Below are 22,236 nucleotides of genomic sequence, written 5' to 3' on the forward strand. Positions count from 1 at the left end.
GACTGAAGAAAGAGAGCTGAAAGGAAAGCATTGGGAGACCACATGGAGAACATCCAAAAGCATGCTTACGACGTTCCTGAGAGACATTCCTGTCGAGGAGTTTCAGGGTGCCTTCAAGGCGGGGCAGACATGTCTCTGCAAGGGTATGGTGCAGGAGGAGAGTATTTTGAAGAATTTTAAGCATCCGAACAAGTATGATCCAAAAATCTATTTTTCCCGGAGACATTACTTTTATAATGGATCCTGTAAAATACTGCAAAGCCTCATTGCTTCAAGGAAGCTAAAAAACAATATCAAATTATCGGTAAAATTGAAGGTGATGGGTTAAATATCCTTCAGGTGAACTCTAGAAGTATCCTCAACAAAGCAAGGGAATTTGAGACTGCAACAGATGCGTGTAATCCCAACATCATAATTGGCACAGAATCTTGGCTTAACGATAGCATTACATCAGCCGAAATTTTTCCATCAAATTACAATGCCTGTCAAAGAGATCGAGGTGGGAGGGGCGGAGGAGTATTCATTTGTGTTTGTAGCAGCATAATAAGCGTTATAGATAGGCAACAAAGTAACTGTGAGATGGTGTGTGTAAGGATATGTGAAGCAGAAAGTAGCAAATGGTTAAAAATAATTGCTCTATATAGAAGTCCAAGCGAAGGTATGCACTCGTTGGAGATCCTTGTTGACTGTTGTCCTGAAAACCCCCAAGATAACATCATCATAGCTGGGGATATAAACCTTCCAGAAATAGGGTGGGGGGGGCAAAACAGCAGGGGGCGGGCAGGCACAAGACCAGGTAAATCGCCTCATTAACGAAGAAGGGTTTACCCAGGCAGTAAATAAGCCCACTAGGGAAGAAAACACCCTCGACAATTTTCTAGTTAAGACTCCAAACCCTATCATTCGTATAAATGTCTTTCCGGGAATATGTGATCACGCAGCAGTGCGTGTTCAAATGGATTGGTATAGATCAACAAAAGAAGGTATGGGGGATGAAAAGAAAATTTGGCAATATACCCGGGCAGATAGGGAAGAGTTTCAGGAATTATTAAGGGGCAAGTTTCCTGGATGGGCAGCTAGGGGGGCGACCGTGGAGAAAATATGGGAAACATTCAAAGCAATAATTCCTGAAGGGCAAATGAAGTATGTTCCCATAAAAATTTGAAACAGAACATGGATCTGGAGTACTACAAAAAACTTAAAGAGAGCGGTAAGAAAGGCACACAGATTAAAGAATGAAAGTAAAGAAATGTCACAACATGACTGCACCTTGGTCCAGAACCTAAATAGGGAAAAGAAGAAGGCAGAGGAAAAATTTCTTATTAATGCAATTTCGAAGGACAATGCAATGAAATTGTATAGATACATTAGAATGAGGAAAGACAACAGGGAACGCGTGAACAAATTAAAAACTAAGGAAAATGGCATTATAACAGACACTGTGGAATTAGCAAATATTTTTAACTCCTGCTTTACAGATGTTTCTCAGGTAATAAAAACAAAAAGGAGAATAAGGCTTGCCTAAATAGCTCAGAAACGACAGAGAACTTCATCAGCATAACAGCACCAAATAGCTCACTGCCCTCGACAAACGGTATTATCGTGGAGGACTCTTATTTTGTGAAAAATAGGAATATGAGGAAAAATAAGTCAGTAGGACCGGACAATATATCAATTGACATTCTAAAACTGGGGGATATTGCAACAGCTTTGTACCTGAGTCGTCTATTCAAAGTAACTATAAATAATGATGCCTCGCCCGATGATTGGGAAAAAGCAAATATTACATCAATTTTCAAGAAAGGGAAAAAAACAATAGCCGACAATTATAGACCGGTAAGCATAACCTCAATTGTTTGCAAAATAATGGAAACAAGGAAGGCTGACTACATTCGGGAATGGTGGACAAGAGATAGATGGCTATTCAAACACCAACATGGGTTTAGAACGGGATACTCGTGTGAAACGCAGCTTTTGGGATTTAGCCAATACATCGGCGACGCAATAGATGACGGAAAGGATTTTGATGCAGTAATTGTTGATTTTTCAGCAGCTTTTGACTGAGTGTCTCACGATAAATTAATGTTAAAATTGGAGTCGTTACCATTGGATTTGAGGGTAAAACAATGGATGAAAAATTTTCTTAGAGGCAGAATTCAAAAAGTAAAAATAGGGGATGAATTTTCAAATGAGGCGAACGTTATAGCAGGAGTTCCACAAGGCAGTGTTCTAGGGCCATTACTCTTCCTAATTTACGTAAACGATCTACCAAACAATTTACAATCCCAAATAAGACTCTTTGCTGACGACTGCATTATATACAGACGGATAGAGCATGTAAATGACCGCATAATACTACAAAATTACATCGATCGCCTTGGTGACTGGGTTACAAATAATAATAATATCCTAGAATACTCCTCCATAGTATGGGATCCATATGAGGTGGGACATATTAAAAAGATAGAAAAAGTTCAAAGAAAGGCAGCAAAATATGTACTCGGAAGGTACAAAGAACAGATAGTGTGACAGAAATGTTGAATATACTGCAATGGGAGAGTTAGAAAAATAGAAGAAAAAGGAGTAGGTTAGGCACGATGTATAAAATTGTTAAAAAGGACGAAGCACGGGAAGATTTATGGCAAGGCCTAACTTTAAGGGAAAAGCCTAACTTTAAGGGAAAAAACGACCATTGTTTCAAAATAAATATAGGGGCGCAAAAAACAAATAAGAAAAAATACTCTTTTTTTTAAATAGAACTATTATTGATTGGAACCAGCTGCCTGGAGGTTTATTTGAGCCCTTTCCATCCAATTTTAGAAGTGTTAAGTATAAATGTAAAGCAGCCACTGAGTAGTAGTCATTGTAGCTATTAAAATATTGTTTGTATGTGATTTGGATGGCATTTTGTACGTGATGTGGAAGTTTGTTTGTATGTGATGGGGAAGTGTTATTGTATGTAAGAATATTTAGTCTCCTATCTGTATTTCTAGTGTGTGTATTCATGTATGTTCGTTGTAAGAGTGACCATTGGCCAAACTTGACCATTGCCACCACGACAATTACCTAATTGCAACGTAATTCTTAATAATAATAATAATTTGAGGTGTCAAAAATTCTTCAAAATTCAGCCGTTCCCATTGCATTCACTTTGTGAGTCTTTGCACTATGTTGACAAACTTCTATTGCCTGATTTCCCAAAGCGTTTTTCCAACATTTTATCCTTCTACCATATGACATACTTCCTCCATCTCCTCATCTCTGCAATTCCTTCTTCTTTCCTACCGTCACCATCATCATTCGTTTCACCCTCTCCCCATGAAGACATTTCTTCCAGGGCTTTGCAAAGATCTCTGGATAATTTATAAGACAAATTGATGACAGAAATGATATGAGTGCTGTTTGGTGTCAAATTAAAAAGGTTATTGCAAGGATCTCATGGTGACATTTTATACTAACTTAGTTTACAAGCGAATAGCTTCACCTTTAGCTTTTAAGCCTCGCTTAGGAATCATCGAGACAATTTCTCAGGAAAGCCTTGCGCCCTGAATGCTGGGGCTGATTTATAAGATCACAGTGAATTAAGGGAAGTAAACCTCTATCATTTTGAAAAGTGGCATCAACTTGGTAATCATAGGTGACTCTTCCCACGAGCCACAGGGTTGCTTCTTTGCAGTATTTCCATGAAATCTTAAAGGTACAAGTAAATGGCCAGTGAGCAGCAGGGGTGCGATAGACTAGAGGGTAGAGCATTGGGCTGCTAACTGGAAGGGTCCAGGTTTGATTCCCACCTCCGGGTTATGCCTCACGGGCACCCTCAGTTTCACCCTAGCTGTGTGATATTTTATGTAACCGATCTTCCGGGAAAATCGTTGGTGGCACAGGGAAAGAAGCTGGCCCACCTTTCCTGACGTATGAATTTAACATGCCATTGGCTTTAATCACTAGGTGAGCTCTACCCTCACCTATCAAATCAATTTTCTAGTTCATATCTGTGTTCAGTAATTGAGCATTAGCTTCAGCCAAATTTTCATAAAACGAAGTACGTGGCAACGTTGAGTTTCCCCTATCAATCAAAGAAGTGCAACCCCAACTCCCCGCAGGGCAACCGTTCTGAGCAAGCACAAAGAGCCAGTCCCAAAGATGTTTGAAAATGATACGGGTAAATTAGAGAAAAGCAGCCACATTTTACTTTTTCTATCCTGTTCTTATCTGGAGAGATATTAAAGCCAAATGGAAGTTCGTAATGCGTAAAGTTTTTCCAAATGTAGTAAAATTGAGAGGGATTTGAATCTGTTTAAGGCTCTCTAATGTATTTAGAGTGATTGATGCATGTAAATGAATGCACAAATAAATGAAATAAGGGTTATTAAGGAGGAGCATATTTTTCCTATCAAAATGTTTTGCCTTTAACCTGCATGTAAATAATAACAAGGGATCTGAGCTTAGAGGTTGAACAAAAAAACTTTAAAAAGTCCAGTTATAATGAACTTTAAAAGCTTTGAAATAATAAATTAAAATGCTCCCCTCATCTTCTTTTGCACATGCCTTTCAATAAAGACTTTATGACAAAATACTCAGGTGAAGAGGATTATGCATATACAGCTATTATAATGAGAAATTATTCAGTGTAATCGTAAATGTTTCCTTGGTGAAATTTTTGAATTCCCAGAGCCATTCATAATGACGCAAGGGATTACTGCACACCCAAATGATATTTCATTTCAAGACCAGTTCAGAATAACAATCAGAGAAGAAATTATTGTGTTCTCTTTCTAAAATAATTTGTTATCAAAGTGAAAGTTTGGTTGACAGTTCAGATTGTCTTGTTTCATCACACCAAGATATGAAATTCATAAAAGCCTAAAAGACCAGCTAACTAAAACTGGTACCTCCCAACGACAAACTAAAATGGAAGAACAGTTCTCAAGTATTCACTCTCAACTGAGAAGTTCAACTGACACTGAACTCTTCACTATCTAATGTAACGGTAGAGCTTATTAGGAGCTTTGTCACCACAAGATAGAAACTAATTATGAAGGCATTATATTTTAACCACAAATTCATGTAGTCTTATCCCATGCAAACTTTGATATTACTACACTTAACGAGCATTAGCTATCCTTCATGACTAACTTATGAAATTATTATACGAAATCGTAAGTTGCAAGGATTTTAGATTAACCAGGGTTTACCCCGAGTGTGTAAAAGTCAAGATATTAAATCTGTTAATTTCAGTAAACAATAGTACTTCAAGAAATTTGGAATCACTGTTTCAATTAATATTGTGCTGATGAAATGGGACTATCCACAAACTTTGGTGGCCTGCAAAAATGTATCAAGATTAAAAACCATGATATTATCGGCAAATGAGGAATATTATGTGAGAGCAGATTTTATTAAATAGTTACGTAGGTCACCCATACCAAACTACAGTAAAAATACTATAATCATGGTTAGTATTAAACATTTAAATCATAGATAAGTACATACATGGTTTCCACAAGAATTTTTGCAGATTTTAATATAGAACAATACATCAGCAAATTAGCAATACTGACCTTTTGTGAACTGTTGGCGGAGAAAGGGGCGATGCACTTTCTTTCCGATGCTTATGCTTATGTTTGTGTGTTCGATGATGATGGTGATGTCTACGGTGAGCAACGGCTGGATCTTCATGACCGTCATTTTCTGATGTGTGAACTTTCCTGTACGATTTTTCACGATTTCCATGGGATGAAACACCATTATGCCCACTAGATACTGGAACAGGGAAGTTCCACTCGTCCCTGAAGAGTAGAATATTAATACAAACTAACTGACAAATAGCCAGAAATATGAAAATAGAAAAAAGTCTAATTTAGTATTAGCATGCCACTATTTCATGAAGAAATTTCAACAGATAAAATAAAATTTTATAAGTAAAACTAAGTAATAAACAATAGTTTGAAAGTGGACACAGCAATCCTCTTATTTTACAAACATGCAAGGGGAGACAACACAAAGAACTGAGGAAATATTTGAGCTCTCCCAGTGAAATTTGAGGGCAATTCTTAGAAATTAAAACTACTTGATAATCATCATCATCATCCATCACAATATCCTGGACTTAGCATATTACATCATTCACACTTACTTTCGAATGAGGGGTGGGCACGGTACGCTCCCTTTCTGAAGAGAAATGATGGGCGGTGATGGAATGGATGCATAACTGTCCTCATCGTCATCATCCACCACAATTGTCTCAATGGCAGGATTTGTTTTGGAAGCAGAATCTAGATAGAATATCACACAATGTACACGCATAAAACCAAATGAAATAGGCCAAGACATCTAGTCAACAAGTTACAAGTGAGCTAGTAATGATTTAAAATTCAAATGATATAGGATGAGTACAACACACCCAAAAATGCATAAATAAGTATGTGAATAGTTGATTTCTAGTAATTTATAAATTGTAATCACAAACTTAAGCAAGACACTGAAGCTGAACTTCCTGATTCTTAATTTAACTTGAAAGAAGAATTCACACACACAGTCATTACATTTTAATGATCATCATAAGGTCATACAAATGAACAACAGACTCGATGGCTTGACACTACATTACCAATGCAAAATGTTTATATTTTTTGCAAAATATAATACAAACACAAGTTGAAATACATAGATCAATTGGCTACATTAGTTATCTATTAATAAACAAGTGTAATTTTCATAATTTTAACGTGCCATCTTGATATCACATGTTAAAAAGAAATTGTATTTTTGAACAATTATGCCTACACACCACCTCAAGTATTCACTTTCCTTAGTTCTATTAGCAAATTATACATTTGAGTGAACATAAGCTCCTTCTGAATGCACAAATACCAATAGGAGAACATTTGCACATGGTTTCCAAGCATTGGATCTTGTTATTGCAAAGTCAAGGGTTAGAGATTGTTTCCAGCATTCATTGCTTATTCTTTTGAATTCTTAAAATTGTTATTTTTTCTAACAGATCTAATATTAGGAATATTAACTGATTTTTTTAACATTTTAAAAATAGACTTTTCACCAACAGGTGTTTATTGATAATTTAAAGATCAATATGATAGTAGAATAATTCTAGGTAATTCCAGCTTAATTCTATTAGCTTAGGGCAAGAGATAATATTCTTAGCAGTGGGAAAGGGAGACTGAGACTGGATTGTTTCCTTACTGTTTAAGATTCCCACCTATGCAAAATTTGTTTAAGAAAGAATAAACCACAAATGCTATCTAAATTTTTCAGACTGGGGCAATCAAGCGGGGCAACAGCTATGGCTAATATGATTATAGTGTGCACAGGAACCCCTGCTATAATGATGCTGTCATTCCTGCTGATAAGCACCACCCTAAAAACTCAATAAAATAACAATTTCCAAAACTTGTGATTTTCCCTTGTCAAAACCCTTTCAACATAATTGGTACACAAGGCTGTTGATGAGAAATCTATTCCACAGATGAGTGACATCCTCTTGATTCTACCACTGGGTAACTACATATTCCCATGATTGTAACTGATGAATAAGAATGCCTGCTAAAGACCCCACAAAAGACCTCAGGGTACAAGTGGATAAACATGAAACATGCTTTATACTGCCCAAATGCCTGCTTCTTTCGCCTTTTCTCATTTTTCCATTACCCAATAAACAGCCCACTTCCCTTTCCCTCTATGTCCAACCTTTCCTAATCCCAACCCTCTCCGTTGGGTGAACACCATCAAGTATGAGTTTCTTCCATCCAACCCCAATTCTCTCTGCTCCCCCATTCCTGAATCTGCTCCTCCCTTTCCATTCCCCTTTCCTAGGCCATAATTTTTACTGCATGCACCCTCGTTTTTTCTGATCTATACCAAATGAGGCTCAGTCAATCAAAATTCACACGTTGTTGAAGCTTCATATTAAGAGGAAATGTACAACATTTTAATACTTTAACATGGACTCCTTCCACAACATCCAGGCAGAAAATGAACCTCATTTGGAATGCAATTGCAACCTATACCAGAAAATTTTTTACCACTATCTATTGCTTAAGTTTTGCAAAGTAGAAGTGAGCATGCTCTTCAATCACTATTGCTTAAAAGTGGACTTGACACCTGAGTGTGAGAACATTGATATGAAATTGCTGACCACAGCAGCTCGAGACCAGTGAAGTTGGCCATGAATCTAAACTACTATCAGACGCACTACCAGAATCTTAACAACCAGACGTGCACACACACACACACACACAGTATGTACAACTAGATTGTGAAAAATACCTGAAATACAGGTAGACTGAAGGGTCTTTGTTGTTGATTCTGGGGGATGTTCCTTCTTGATCATCCTAAGGAAAATGGCGGCCTTCCTTTTCCTCTCCTGCTGTAACTGACGCTCTCTACTTGCAGCAGATGCTGGTGACAGCCCTCCGGGTGAGTTTGAATCTCCAAAGTCCATGAGTGGATCCTTCTCGACATCATCAATGCCGGGCGGTGTCAAATGAGTATCGCGAGACACAACACTTTGCGTGGTCGCGTGAGCAGATGCAGGCTCATTCTCCAATTTTGGAGGCTCATTTTTTGCCACTTCATTTTTCCCAGGACTCTCAACTAGATCTCTCTCCGACTTTTCAGTCACGGCCGTCTCTTTATTCACCTCGGCTGCAACGGCAACATCTTGACAAGTGTCCACATTAACACTTCCATCAACAGCCTCCGACGGGCACTGATCTGCCTTTTCCACAAACATTTGCTTTGCCCATGCTTTACTCTCGGCCTCGTCACCAACTTGATCGCCTCTACCTTCTCCATCTTCTTCCCCCTCCCCTTCCTCCGACGACTCTTCCAAAAGGAGGGCACTCCTCTTCTCCAATGGTAAAATCTCCACCTCCTTTGGCTTCTTAATAGAGAAGCACACCGGAGCTGAAATGAAAAGATAGTTGAATTTTCTTAAGATTTTCAAAAAGCTCCATCATTTCCCTTTCAAGTATGAAATATGCACAAATGATAAAGTCTATTCTTCCTTCCTCAGCTACTAAGTCCCTTCAACAGAGGACTCCTCTGAATTTTAGAGATGTACCACCCAATAGAGGGGAGAAAGTTAGGCAAACCAGTTGGGGAAAGATGAGAGGAAGGTATACTGTAGGGAATGAAGGGAGGAAGGAAGTAGGTTGAAGAAGGGTCTATTGTAGTGTCAGTTGTCAGTTAGCACTTAATTAGGGGAGCTTAAGAACTGTACTTAGTTGGTGCCTATACAAAACCTATCCTGCATGGTAGATTACCCAATAATAATAATATTCATATTAGCATGAATGGAATTTACAAGTTTTTCAGGTACGCTTCCAAGGTTTGTAGAAAAAGTACAAGAATCAATTTTTCCCTGGCATGACATCGCAGTGCACTCACACTGTGCAGGCTGGGTGGTAATGGTGGTTGGGGGGGTCTCACCTTCAACACGTACTCAGCATCAATCGCCTGCTAGCATTTGTTCAGGCTGGATAGTGTTTCGAGTGGACTCCTCTGTCCCGTGACTCGGTGCTAGCCCGAAATGCAACAAACGATTGAACAGCAGTATGGTATATCAAGGACTGGAGAAATCAGAAACGGAGATGTTGAGGCATGATTTGCCAAGGATAAGAGCATGCATGTCAACAACAGATGACAATGTGTGCATGAAAAGCCAAATTCAGACCAACGGTTCCGTCAAGTGTATGAATAATTGCAGATCATAATGGCATTGACAACATGACAGTGCACACCATTACCACTGAAAATCAGGAAAAGCGGCTGGCTCTGGAAAATCTGGAATAAGCATGTTGATGCTTAAGGGGGTACTTTGAAGAGTTTCGAGGCATTTTAGCAATATCTGAAGTAAATTACTTTTTTTTTTCAATTTTCTGATACTTTTTATACAAACCTTGTATAGAACTAAATTTATCAAGTAACGGATATTAAGTCCAGCAGCATCTTTAAAGAGAGATCAAATAAACAGGACAAAAATTTTCCACTTTGTGAAATTTTTCTATAAAACTTAAACTTGCTCAAGAAACCTTTCTTCTCCATTTTTTGCAAGTGTATACACATTGAATTTCATGACCTAAAGGACTATTTTCCATTGGGCACTTTTCATATAAATTTTATGTTGTACATTGAGTTTAATACTATCATTTTCATTGTGCTGTCTTCACCCTCAAAAAGCAATTTGCTTGGGCACAAGTAATTACCTGAAATGTAAAAAGCTGTTCCATATTTTCAAAATTAGATTCCACACGGGTGACCCTGAAACCATGCAATCCGTACCCTTTTCTGGCATTTTTGACAAGCATCAATTTTAAAAATATTACCTAATTTGGTAGCACATTTGGATGCTTCTTTTTCCAGTATTGCTGCCTTTGACTGCTCAGTGGGTTTTACTGGTTCTTCTTTCGGTTCCTCATTTGTAGATTTTGTTGATCCATTCCTTGCCTTCTTCGCTGGAGATGGTTGATGGCCATCTTGTACGATGATTTGAGGAGCATTCTGTAGTTCATACTGCTGTAGTCTCAATATGTAATAAGAGTTGAACCGATGAGTGGCTTCCAGAAAAGAGAACCTTGGATCCCCTGTAGTAGGAATCAAATTGAAATAATGCTTAGAGTAGCTGAAGATAGAAATTCCCCCATTATGAAATTGCACATTTTTTATGAAAATAGAATCACAGGGTTTCTTCCACCCAACGATAAAAAGACTCCCAGAGTTTTCCGTGGCACTCTACATACACAAACACATTCACATTTGAGAAAATATTGGTGTAACGTTAATGATATTAACTGTGCACGTCTCATAAAGGATACATTGGTAATCTAATCGTGTTACAGGGCAAGTCATAATATTTGCTGCATGCTTGAAGCATAAATGAGTACCATCCTGATAAAAAATTCCTAGGTAATCACAAGTTGATGAAAGTAGACCATCTATTAGAGGGACATCAATTCCATGAACAATAATATTAACATCAATATTCACTGTTAATAAATTATCCTCCTCATCAAACAATTTAATGGTGTTGTGGACAGTATCATTTCAGTTGAATTAATAATATATCAAACATTTAAAATTATGATACCTGAAGATCATTTACCGTATTTTCCCATTGATAACGTGCACCTAATGTATAATGAGCACCAAAAACTTTGAAGTCATCATGAATTTGAATAGATACTGCTCGCCCAGGGCTTCATAGTTATCTTGGACATGTATAGATGCCGCGCATCTGTATTTACACAAATATATATATGCTCGTAAAAATTAAACATAGCGTGGGTAAAAATACGTCCATATCGGATGTGTGTGCGTAAAAATACATCTATGTTTGGATTTTTTCAATTTTTATTACATAATGTGCATTATCATTTTTTCGATCATCTGTACATTTTCGTATAGAGAACGTGCGCGTTATCGATGGGAAAATACGGTAATACCCAAGAATATCCCTTCTTGACATTTACTGTCGAGTAACAAAATGAAACATTTTCTGTTAGTAATAAAAATGACAAATGTAAGGCACCAAAGAAAATAAAAAGAATTTACAAAATTATTATCATTAAGTAATCTACCATTTAAGGTAGTTGTTTGGATAAACACAACTATCAAATAAATCCTCAGTGACTCCTAATAAAACACAATCCTGCACCTACTCTACATCAAGTCCCTCTTCATCTCCGAGTACTTCCATCCTCCCTTCCAACATCCCCATCCTGTTCCTGCCCTTTCTTCGTTTGTCTACCATTCTCCCCTCAATTACAGTCTTCAACATCCCACTACCGATTAATACCTCCTTCATCCACTTTTCCTGCCTCCATAAGATTTCTACCAGCTAACCCCTCTCTTCACCCACCATACCACGTACTTCCTCATTTGTTTTCTTCTCTGTCCATTTCACCTTCTCCATTCTTCCCCACACCCACATTTCAAAAGCCCCCAATCTATGTCCATCCTCCTGCTTCAATGACCACGTTTTCGCACCGTACATAGCTATGCTCCATATCAAAATTTTTATGAGTCTTTTCTTAATATCCATACTCAAGGTACATGTCATCAACTCCCTCCTCCTTGTGAAAGCCTCTTTGCCTAGCGCAATTCTTCTCCTTACATCCCAACTACTTTGACCGTGTTGGTCCAAAACACTTCCGAGATACGTAAACTGTTCTATCAGCTCAGGTTTTTGCCCTCTTATTTTAATGTTTAGCTTAGCTTTCGTCTTCTGGAAATCGCATAACCTTTGTTTTATTACTATTGATTCTCAACCCATACCTGTCGCACTGAATTTCCAATTCACTCAGCAATGCTTGCAACCCCTTGGCTGCCTGACAAACTAAAGCTTGGTCATTCGCGAACCTAACTGATTTTATGGATTCCCGCCTACTTTCATTCCTACCTCTGTTTCTTCCCATGCCTCTTTGATCATTTCCTCTGCATACAGGTTGAAAAGCAACAGTGATAATGGGCAACCCTGCCTTACACCTCATTTGGAATATGCCGCAAGTATTTGGGATCCGTGGGAGAAAATTTGGCAAAAAAAATTAGATTAAGTCCAGAGAAAATCCGCTAGATTTGTTAAAAATTGTTATGATAAGAACATAAGTGTGACAGATCTCTTAGGGGATTTAGGCTGGGAACCACTTGAAGTGCGGAGAGAACAAGCTAGGCTTAGACTTTTAGAAAGGTTCAGAACAAACGAGTTTAACTATGACACTGAAGGAATTATAATGGCCCCACACTACTTTGGTAGATCAGACCACAAAGATAAAATAAGGGAGATAGATTCCAGTACAGAAAGATACAAATACTCATTCTTTCCCCGAACAATCAGAAATCATAATAGTAAGAAACCGAAGTCACTTTAGAAACATTGAAAACATTGAATTTACAAGTCGGAGCAAAGTTAAACACTGCAAAGCTGTAGGTATACTTTCAGGTGCATGTGTATGTAAGATGTAGTTTGAGTGTTTGCATGTGTGTGGGGTGTAAGTGTTCATGCATGAATGTATGCCATGGTTTTTTGTGGATATATGATTTTGTGGTTATTGCATGCATTTTTTTTTCTTTTTCTTTTCCAAATTACGGGTGGTGTCCTAACACCCCCCACCACACTCCCTTGCAGCGGCTTGCGGGGTATTAAGTAGATGTAGATGTACACCTCTTTCTAACACTGCCCATCCAGACTCCCCGTTCCCCACCCGCACCTGAGCAGTCTGAGACATGTACAGGTTGCGGATTAGCCTCCTTTCCCTCCAATCTATTCCTATTTTCTGCAATATACTAATTCGTTTTTCTCAATTCACTCTATCAAACACTTTTTCAAAATCTATGAAACAGGCAAATACCTACTGTTTGTATTCTAAATTCCTCTCGATTAGTGATCTCATTACTGCAATGGCATCATGCGTACCTCTCCCCTTCCTAAACCGAAACTGATCATCCCCTAAGTAATCAGTTGCCCTACACTCTATCCTTTTGTTGATGATCCTGAGAACAACTAATAGCAACTAACACTGAACCAATTAAGTCTTCCGACCAGATTCCCCCCTAATAGATGCAACGAATCAATCCATATAGACTCTTCCAATACCTTTTAGTAGTTCTGCAGGATCGTTGTTCACCCCCACGGCCTTCTTTGATTTCATCTCCCTTTATGCCCTTTCTATCTCATCGTCGAATATGCCTGGACCTAAGCTATCTTTCTGTACGTCATGTTCCTTTTCTATATTTAACTTTGTTGGCCTAAATTCTTTACCATACAGTTCTTCTATATATTCCTTCCATCTCTCTTGGATCTTGCCTGTGTCAACTATTATCTTACCCGACTTATCTGTACCTGTTTGCATAGATCTTCCCTTCTTACTTCCTGATAGTGATTTAACCTTACTGTATAGTGCACCAATTTCACCCTTCCTCTGCAAACATTCCATACCTTGCACTGCATCTCCCACCATGCTTCTTTTGCTTTATATTTACAAAATACAAGAGTTAAAATATTTAGAGAAAAAAATTTGTTCAATTTTTACACAAAGTATTAACCAGGGTCTCAATTTTATGCCATCTCAATAGTTCCTTCGGCCAGATAGCGACTGTAAGCAAGAAAATACACCCAAGATGTGAATTGGCGTAGTGTCTCAAACACATCTCAAAATCCAAGGCTGAGAACTATCCTTTGTAACGTGAAAAATCTTATTTTTCACCAACATTAACCACATTTACTTTCCAGGTTAGCATACACAACATGAATCAACGAAGATGCATCAGCCTTCTGTACGAGGTCTGTTAAAAAAGTATCGCGAATTTTGAATTTTCAAGGGTTACGTACATTTGATTTTTGATTTTTTTGTGGCAATATGTTGGTGCTTATGTCTCTCACTCATGCCAAAAAGTTCGGCCATTTTGAATGTTCAGTTAATTGTTGACAGCTGTTTGCTAAATACTTTTGGTGTATCATGCCATTGGCCAGCCAATGGCAAGCAGGACCACATGGGAGTAGAAGAGAAATCACAGCCCGACCCAAGTCTATCACAAAAACTGAAATCCAAGGGCAAGCATTCTTTTCCACATCTACCTTCTCTGCTAACTGAGTGGATTGGTCGTCAAGGGAGAAGTAAGTTGTGGTCATATTCATGTGCTCAGCTTATGCTCTGAAGGCTGTTTTAAAGCCCTGTTCAGACTACCTTGGAGGCAATACACCTTACTCCAATATCATATGCACCAGCAATATTTTATTGGATTCGCAATTGATTCCCTCTTGAAATGTGGAGCCAAGGGGAAGAGAAAAACTACATTGGCCTGCATCTCTCAAGCTTGATGTGCTAACTCATATCTTGCCAGGAGCATTTAAATGCAAGGATTTTAATCCTGTCACCAAAAGAATCGAAAGCGTAAACATGAGGCATATATTCCAGAAAGCCACACTAACATGTAATTTGAAAAGACTGAATTCTCAGCAGTTAATTTTTGGATCATTAGAATGCTTCAACGGCATGTGTCATACTGAATGTCGACTCATTCCTAAAGAAATCATGTCATTGCAACATGGCATTCAAGCCAATTAACAATTTTAGGTGAAATCCCAAAAGCATCAAAGTTATGACCATAAAGAAGGTCACTAAATTTTAGGTACCTACATTAAACCTTTTCCTCAAATTGTAAAATAAAAAATGGATACATAGTCAACTCATTCATTATTCATGGGAATGATGCTAGAAGGATACATGAATAATTGTAGCATAAAATACCCATAATATAGAAACCATACAGGTATACTGTATCTTTCTAAGTGAACTATTTTTTTATACAATTTTCCTTGACTGCTTCATCTTTCTTTCCTTTCTACCTTTCTGTCACGTTCCTCCAAAGAACATATTTTTTTAATTATCATACAACTTACAAAGTTACTTCTGTATGCTTTTTTTTGGGCTACTTATGGAACAGATATCTAATGAAGTAGTAAATGTGATATTATCAGTAATGTATTTGCCCTAAAATACAGCAGTGTTTGTTATAATTGGATTTGAACAAAAAAAATCCCAATCAGCTTATATCCAAGCATCGGAAAAAATTACTGTTTCTGAGGGTTACATGATGTATGATGAAAAATAGCATTTTTATCATTTTTCATTTAATTAGAGAAGTTCCCATTAACTACAATTTGATAAACATAATTTAAATTATTCTATCTAATTCACCAGATGAACTTAAACAGTATTGACTAAGCAGATGGCTACTAATAATTTGATGACATCACCGTGCTCAACTTATGGAATGATAACATAATTAGATTATCTCTCCACAATTTGAGCAATGGCACGCAACTCAGCTCATCCAATTGAGAACATGAAAACACAACACGAAATGCCTACAGTTTATCCAATGAATGGTACTCAAGAATTGATGGCACAGATGCTTTTGATGGATCGTCTTCACCATACAATTATGCACAACACTGCCTAAGATATGCTCTCAAGGGAGGAATAATGCCAATGGATTTAAATCAATGTGGCAATGGAAAACTGTGGCACGCATGCCATTCTCCTCAAACATGAGCCCTTCTGCCTTTGACTAGACCCTGGAAATAGCATGTACCCCCCAGAACAGCAGTTTCATAGTTTGGTCGAAAATATACCGAGGTCCATCCCATTATCAATCTAATCAGAGAGCCTCTGCAGACTTCTACAGGCTAGGGTGATTACTATTGGGACATGGAAAGTTGGCTTTATGGCTAAATTTACATTTAAAAAACCAATATACTTCAATACCATATCAGTATTTCCAGCTCAAACCCAATGAAAAGGTGACATATTATGTATTCTGAATTCCCTGTGTATGACTGAAATGCTTAAAAATATATATATTCACATTATTTTTCCAAGAAAATGATGGACATTTTTTGAATGGATTAACAAGGTGGATGTGAAATTGGAACCAACCTTTGCTTTTCACTATGGTCTCGAAGTCCCTTCCATTTTTTGCAACGTAACTTGCCATTTTATCAATGACAATTTGCATTTCTGGGGGTGGCTCAATGATGGGGGGTGCCGTGACCATGTTTGCCCCACCACTGAAGTCACCCTTCTCCCCACCTCCACTGCTCCTCCTCTTCCTCCGAGCTCCCCGCCTCTTCCTTCTCTTCCTCCCCATTCCGCCCGCTGGACAACCAGGTGCCAAATCACCCTTCACTGCATGGGCCAATGGCAACTCCCCATGACTGCTCTTGTAAGTGCCATAGCCAACCGCTTCAGGCTCTTCCTCAACATCTTCTTCCTCCACTGACTCCTGGTCTGACTGCACGGCAGTCGTTGATGTCAGCGGAGCTTTAGCTATAGCTGCTGCAGCTGAACTCTCTTCTGTGTTCACAAATGCCGCTTGTTTGTCTCGTATTTTATTCACAAGCATGGAATATGCACAATCAGCTGATGGCTTGTAGTTAATGCTAGGAATGGAGGGTGCCTGGGGGGAGAAAAATGTAATGCAATGAAACTTTGACAAACATTAGAGGGAATACCGATTCTTGGTAGTATTTCATGAAACTCCAACTGAGAAATGGTTCAATGATAACCAATGTAAGTATTAGCACCACATTTTATTTAAATATGACAATACTTTATCATAGTAATACAGAGAAAACCAAACTCAAAGAGATAAACATAATAATTCAATCAAAAAAATTAAAAACTCTCTTCCTTCAATTGATTGACAGAAGTATTACCTTTTCTATGCTCTGCTACACGACAGCAGCCCTACGGCTCTTGGTTGGCACACTTACGCTTTTTCAACAGTGCATGCATTTGGGCCACTGTGTAAATATTGTGGCACGAATGGAAAGATAAATACTTAACGACTTTCAGAAGTAGCTCCAAAAATTTTTCCATTTAGACTTAAAAATAGCAAATGAAAAATGGATATTATCAACTCAATACAATTAAACAATCAGAGGAACTTGTAATACAATGCTTGCAATATTGTTCCACAATTAAGATAAATTATCAAGGGTAGCAGGCAGGCATGTGAAAACCTTAGGCAATAGAATTTTTTCATAATATCAGTCACACTTACATATCCATTCGTTAGAAAGGTTTATGGACGGCACACAGTTGAATCAATTGAAGCTTGATTCAACCTTAATTATGCATAGTTTTATCCAAGTAAATTCCGAAAGAATTTTTTCTGGTGAACTTCATGATTGGGATTTTTTCTCACCAAAAACCATTAATGCATATAATAGTACAAAATAATGAGACTACTTGCATTACTAAAAGACTTTTTTTTGCATATTATTGCACATATTGTACTTGAGCTTGAAGTGTATTCTTCGGTCACAGTAAATTTTAACTAAATCCATCAACCCAATCACAATGGAAGAGCTTTTTTGTGCAGATATGCTTAAATGATCGTTCAGACAGTGTGAGATCCTAAAAGTTAAACACAGCTAAGTTTTTGGTGATGATTGCTCGAGTAGTTCATGATTTCTTTGGAAATTTTCATCTTCCCCAAGAGTGAATGAGGTGCCCACAAGTCATTTGAAGCTTCAAGCAATCATTTCTTTAATGTTCAGAGCATCATTATGATGGACTGTGTGCCCAGTAGTCAAGCAGTTATCAGACAATGTAATGAAAACTAATGGAAAAATGATGTGAATGAGTGGGAAGGAAGTGCCATGAAGTGTGGAGGGGTGGAAATTGCACCAGGATGATGTATGTGCTGCCCCACAATCATTTATTAGTCAAGCAAGTTTTGACCAGTATGATATCACTGCCCTCTAACATCATCCAAATTATCATGATTTGCCACAATCATTTTTTCCTATCACCAAAAAGAAATCCAGCAATAAAAAGGGCTCGTTTGAAATGGAGGAAGGGGTAGAGGCAAGAGAGACGCAGCTTCTGTGCATTTTGATGGAAAATGACCCGCTAGAGTGTTTCGTGCTGTGGACAGAATGCATGTTGGCTTATGTGGATTCAAATGGGTCCTATTTTGATGATGAAAACCATCATTAATTGTACTCATTTTATTAATAAAGTTATGGAATTAGTCTTTTTTATTTATGGCCACACAGCATACACCAAAATTTTAATATGTTGAAATACTTCAGAACAAAGAAAGGATCTTTAAATGTGCATATATCTATTTTTGAACATGTGAATACACTGTGAAAGCAGTAAATCCAGCTTTTGTTGTTCATGGCTGTTTTTATAGATTATTATAGGCTCCAGACTATCAGGCAGAGTCGATGAGAAACAGAACACTCTCTTCTGGGGGTTGGGAGTGCCTAAACAGTTGCATGATAGATGATTTTGAATTTGTTGAAGGCTACACATGAGCCTCCAGAAGAAATTTTATTACTTGAATTAAGGTTTTGTTTCCATGAAATACTAACACAAAAAAGTACAGGTGGCAAAATGAGGATGATTGACATAATATAAAACGGTGGAAATGCTAAACTGGCTTGATTGTGGAGTATTCAGTCATTCTGCTGAAAAGTATTTGGGAAGAATATTCAAAGAACTGGGGGATATGCCATGACAGTAACTGTTAACAGTCTTCCGATGTTATTTATTAAAATACAACAACTTAGAAGTGTACAAATCATTTTCCTCAGTAAAAGCAAATGATGTTTACACTTTGAAATTGTTGCATTTTATCAATGGAAGAATATGTCCACCATAAGGAAAATGGAATATTTTGAGGAATCAATAAGACCAAGGGCTAAACCTAGAACAAATGTGTCATTTTCCTAACTGAGAAAGCATTAACTTTTAAACACAAAATAAATATTAATAAAATTGTAATTTATTTTGGATCTAGTGTAATGATATTTACAGCTACCATATAACAATAATGTTACAAAGGGAACCAACAGCTGCAGCAATGAAAAGAAATATCAAAGGATATGTAGATACATTCAATCATAATGTTTTCCAATTCAAAAACATTAGGATGTTATTATTGATAGAATTGAGACCTTACGACTAGTAGTATTAAATGAATGAAAAACTCCAATAGCCGTAAACAGTTTACCTTTCTAAACAAAGTACAAATGAGATTAGTTGGCAAACGCCACAAGTCAAGAAGGGGTAAAAGGTAAAGAGGACAGGGATAAGAAAGGTGAATACGAATACGCGTAATCTTATTTGTACTTTGTTTAGAAAGGTAAACTGTTTACGGCTATTGGAGTTTTTCATTCATTTAATTAGGATATTACTCCATGCATTTCTTGTTTTGAAGGGTTTAGCGCTCTTTTTCCTTCACCACCCAAAACATTAACAGTATTCAATGGATCTATGTGCATCATAGACCCTTAAAATCCTAAAAAAATAAATATTGCTCTTTTTACACCAGACAAGCAAGGACAAATATTTCTCTTCTCTAAGGCTTCCTTGTACATTTCTAGTGTGAATGATATATTTTAATGCTAAAGGTCATTAAAAAAGAAAATAATCTAATAAAGCTTTGAGAAACTCTTTCTCACCTCAACTTTGAGAGAAATTCCAACTTTTCAGGATACCACTTAAAGCTAATTGAAATAATAATTACCAATTCGATTCGCGAGGCACTGGAGGCTAGGCTTGGGTGCAGGTAGTACTCATCATCTTCATCATCCTGCTCATCTGTGACATCGAAGAGATGAAAAAGTTACATTAGTGCTAAAATTCAGAGTTATGATGAAACTAATAGGTCAAGGTTTTCTCACATCAATTAATGAATCAATGCCCCTCATTTAATTAAATATATGCATATTATCATGTTTGCTGCCCACAATGTTTCCGTAATTACTGTGAGCCTTCGATACAATTCACATGAACTGTGCTAAAACCAATTCTAGAAGGTGGGCACCCAGATAAACATCAGTTACAACTGTGAGGCAGTAAAATTGTGATTGAACCAATAACTTCCAGTCTGTTCATTGAGGGACGGAATTTCCATTATATTAGAACTACTCCTACAGGTGATCTTCTAGAAAAGGAATACCTTCATCTTCCGCCTCCTCTTTTGGTGGTTTTGGACGATATCGACCAGTCTTGATGGCCATTAAAAGGTGACGGTAGTAAGAATGAAGAGGATCATCAAACGAAAGGAATTGAAACTGGGGATTTTTTGCTTGCTTCATCTTCAGCAGTATCTCCATCTGTGCCCCTTGTTCATTAATGAACATGGCGGTCTTCTCAATTATGGCATTTGCTTTCACAGTTTCAGGCTGGAACATATGAGGTACATATATTAGTAAAATGTATTGATAATTATACCAGAAATTCTAACACTATTGGCATGTTGTCACTACAGCTTATGAAAATAATCTTCCATTACTCTCATGATTTCTTGTTCCTTCTGCAAATTCTAATCACACACTCAGGGACCATTTTAATTTTTAAATATTATCAATTAAGTTCATTTACACCAACAATGGCATAACATTCACTTCTAATTAATTTTTTACTAACATGTTATAAAAATAATAAGTAAATATTTAATTAACAAAATAAACAAATACATTCACAGGTTAAAGAAATGTTCACAAAATCAAAAGGATAATTGACTTGATGGTATTTAGTAAGAAAAATCATTTAAATGATTAGATTTGTAAAGGTTTTAAGCAAATTCACTAACTATAAATATCACAATAACCAGTTTAATTACCTACAAATGAGTATCCACCATTAAATGATAACAAGGAAAGGTTTGAAAAACAAATAAATATATTTTGAATAAATTTCCAAGGTAAGAGTAGAAAATGCTGATGGGAACAATTATGATGCTACTCCAAGTTTTATTCTATAAACCATAATATTGAAACAAATGTACATGGACTAAAGTTTCAAAAAATTAACCCAAGGTGGTGAAAAATGAAAATAATATTATTAACAGATCATAACAAATTTTACAATTCCTGACTTGCATATAAAAAGCATATTTATTTTCTTTTTATTCTTTGAAAAAAAGAAAATTAATTACCCACCAAAGTTATGAGTTGCATACATCAGATGACTTTAAGCATAATAAAACCAATTCCAACCATGGCAAGAAACTTCCTAACTAATGCTCACAATAATAAATCACCACTTAGACAGAAACAATGCCGGAACAATTATAAGCGAAGAAATAAGCGTTTAGGCCTACGGAACGAAAATTTTTAACGCGAGTTTTTTTTAATTCACAAAAGAAACTTGCCAACGCCGCTAATCCACAAACAACACCCTCAGAATGACAAAGGAGCCATGCATACACCTTCTCAAATATCTTGACCAGCTTCCAGCTCAGCAATCCATAAGAATTCCAAAGTTGGAATAATAGAATTAATTTCTTTAAATACTGCTAACATGCTGATTGTAAGAATATTCCAATTTTAAACAATGAATTCAACAGTACATCTAATAAGGTAGGAATTGTCAGCATTTATTCAAAATCGAATTTAGCACATAAATCTGGTGAAGAATACAAGACAATATGACATACATGTTCATACGAATGAAAACTCACCAAAACCATATTCGAAGGTATGTCTAACTCTTGTGGGGCAACGAAAGGCTCATCCTCCTCAGTTGAGCCAGCATTTCCCTCCGGCTTGTGCTCTCCAACTGGCTGGCCACTCTCATCATACTGATATGCCACCTGACCATACGTGTTGCCAGCACTCAAGGCTTGTTGCAGTCTTTTCAACTCTTCCTCTAGAGTAATAAAATTAATATTAATACCGGCAGTAACTATATAGGA

At 37.1% G+C, this 22,236-nt stretch overlaps 1 protein-coding gene across 1 annotated transcript in view; it reads right to left on the bottom strand.

Moving 5' to 3' along the window:
- Positions 1 to 22,236, bottom strand: part of su(w[a]) (suppressor of white-apricot) — a 63,166-nt gene that overhangs the window by 12,193 nt on the left and 28,737 nt on the right. The window contains exons 3-10 of the mRNA XM_071587087.1: positions 22,003 to 22,190; positions 20,497 to 20,722; positions 20,062 to 20,135; positions 16,458 to 16,977; positions 10,347 to 10,604; positions 8,287 to 8,925; positions 6,137 to 6,275; positions 5,562 to 5,789 (exon numbers count right to left, since the gene is read on the bottom strand). Coding sequence (XP_071443188.1) covers positions 5,562 to 5,789; positions 6,137 to 6,275; positions 8,287 to 8,925; positions 10,347 to 10,604; positions 16,458 to 16,977; positions 20,062 to 20,135; positions 20,497 to 20,722; positions 22,003 to 22,190 — 2,272 coding nt within the window. The remainder of the gene's footprint in view (positions 1 to 5,561; positions 5,790 to 6,136; positions 6,276 to 8,286; positions 8,926 to 10,346; positions 10,605 to 16,457; positions 16,978 to 20,061; positions 20,136 to 20,496; positions 20,723 to 22,002; positions 22,191 to 22,236) is intronic.

This window comes from Hetaerina americana, unplaced genomic scaffold (genome assembly GCF_022747635.1).
Source record: "Hetaerina americana unplaced genomic scaffold, ioHetAmer1.1.p SCAF_29, whole genome shotgun sequence".
NCBI lineage: Eukaryota > Metazoa > Arthropoda > Insecta > Odonata > Calopterygidae > Hetaerina > Hetaerina americana.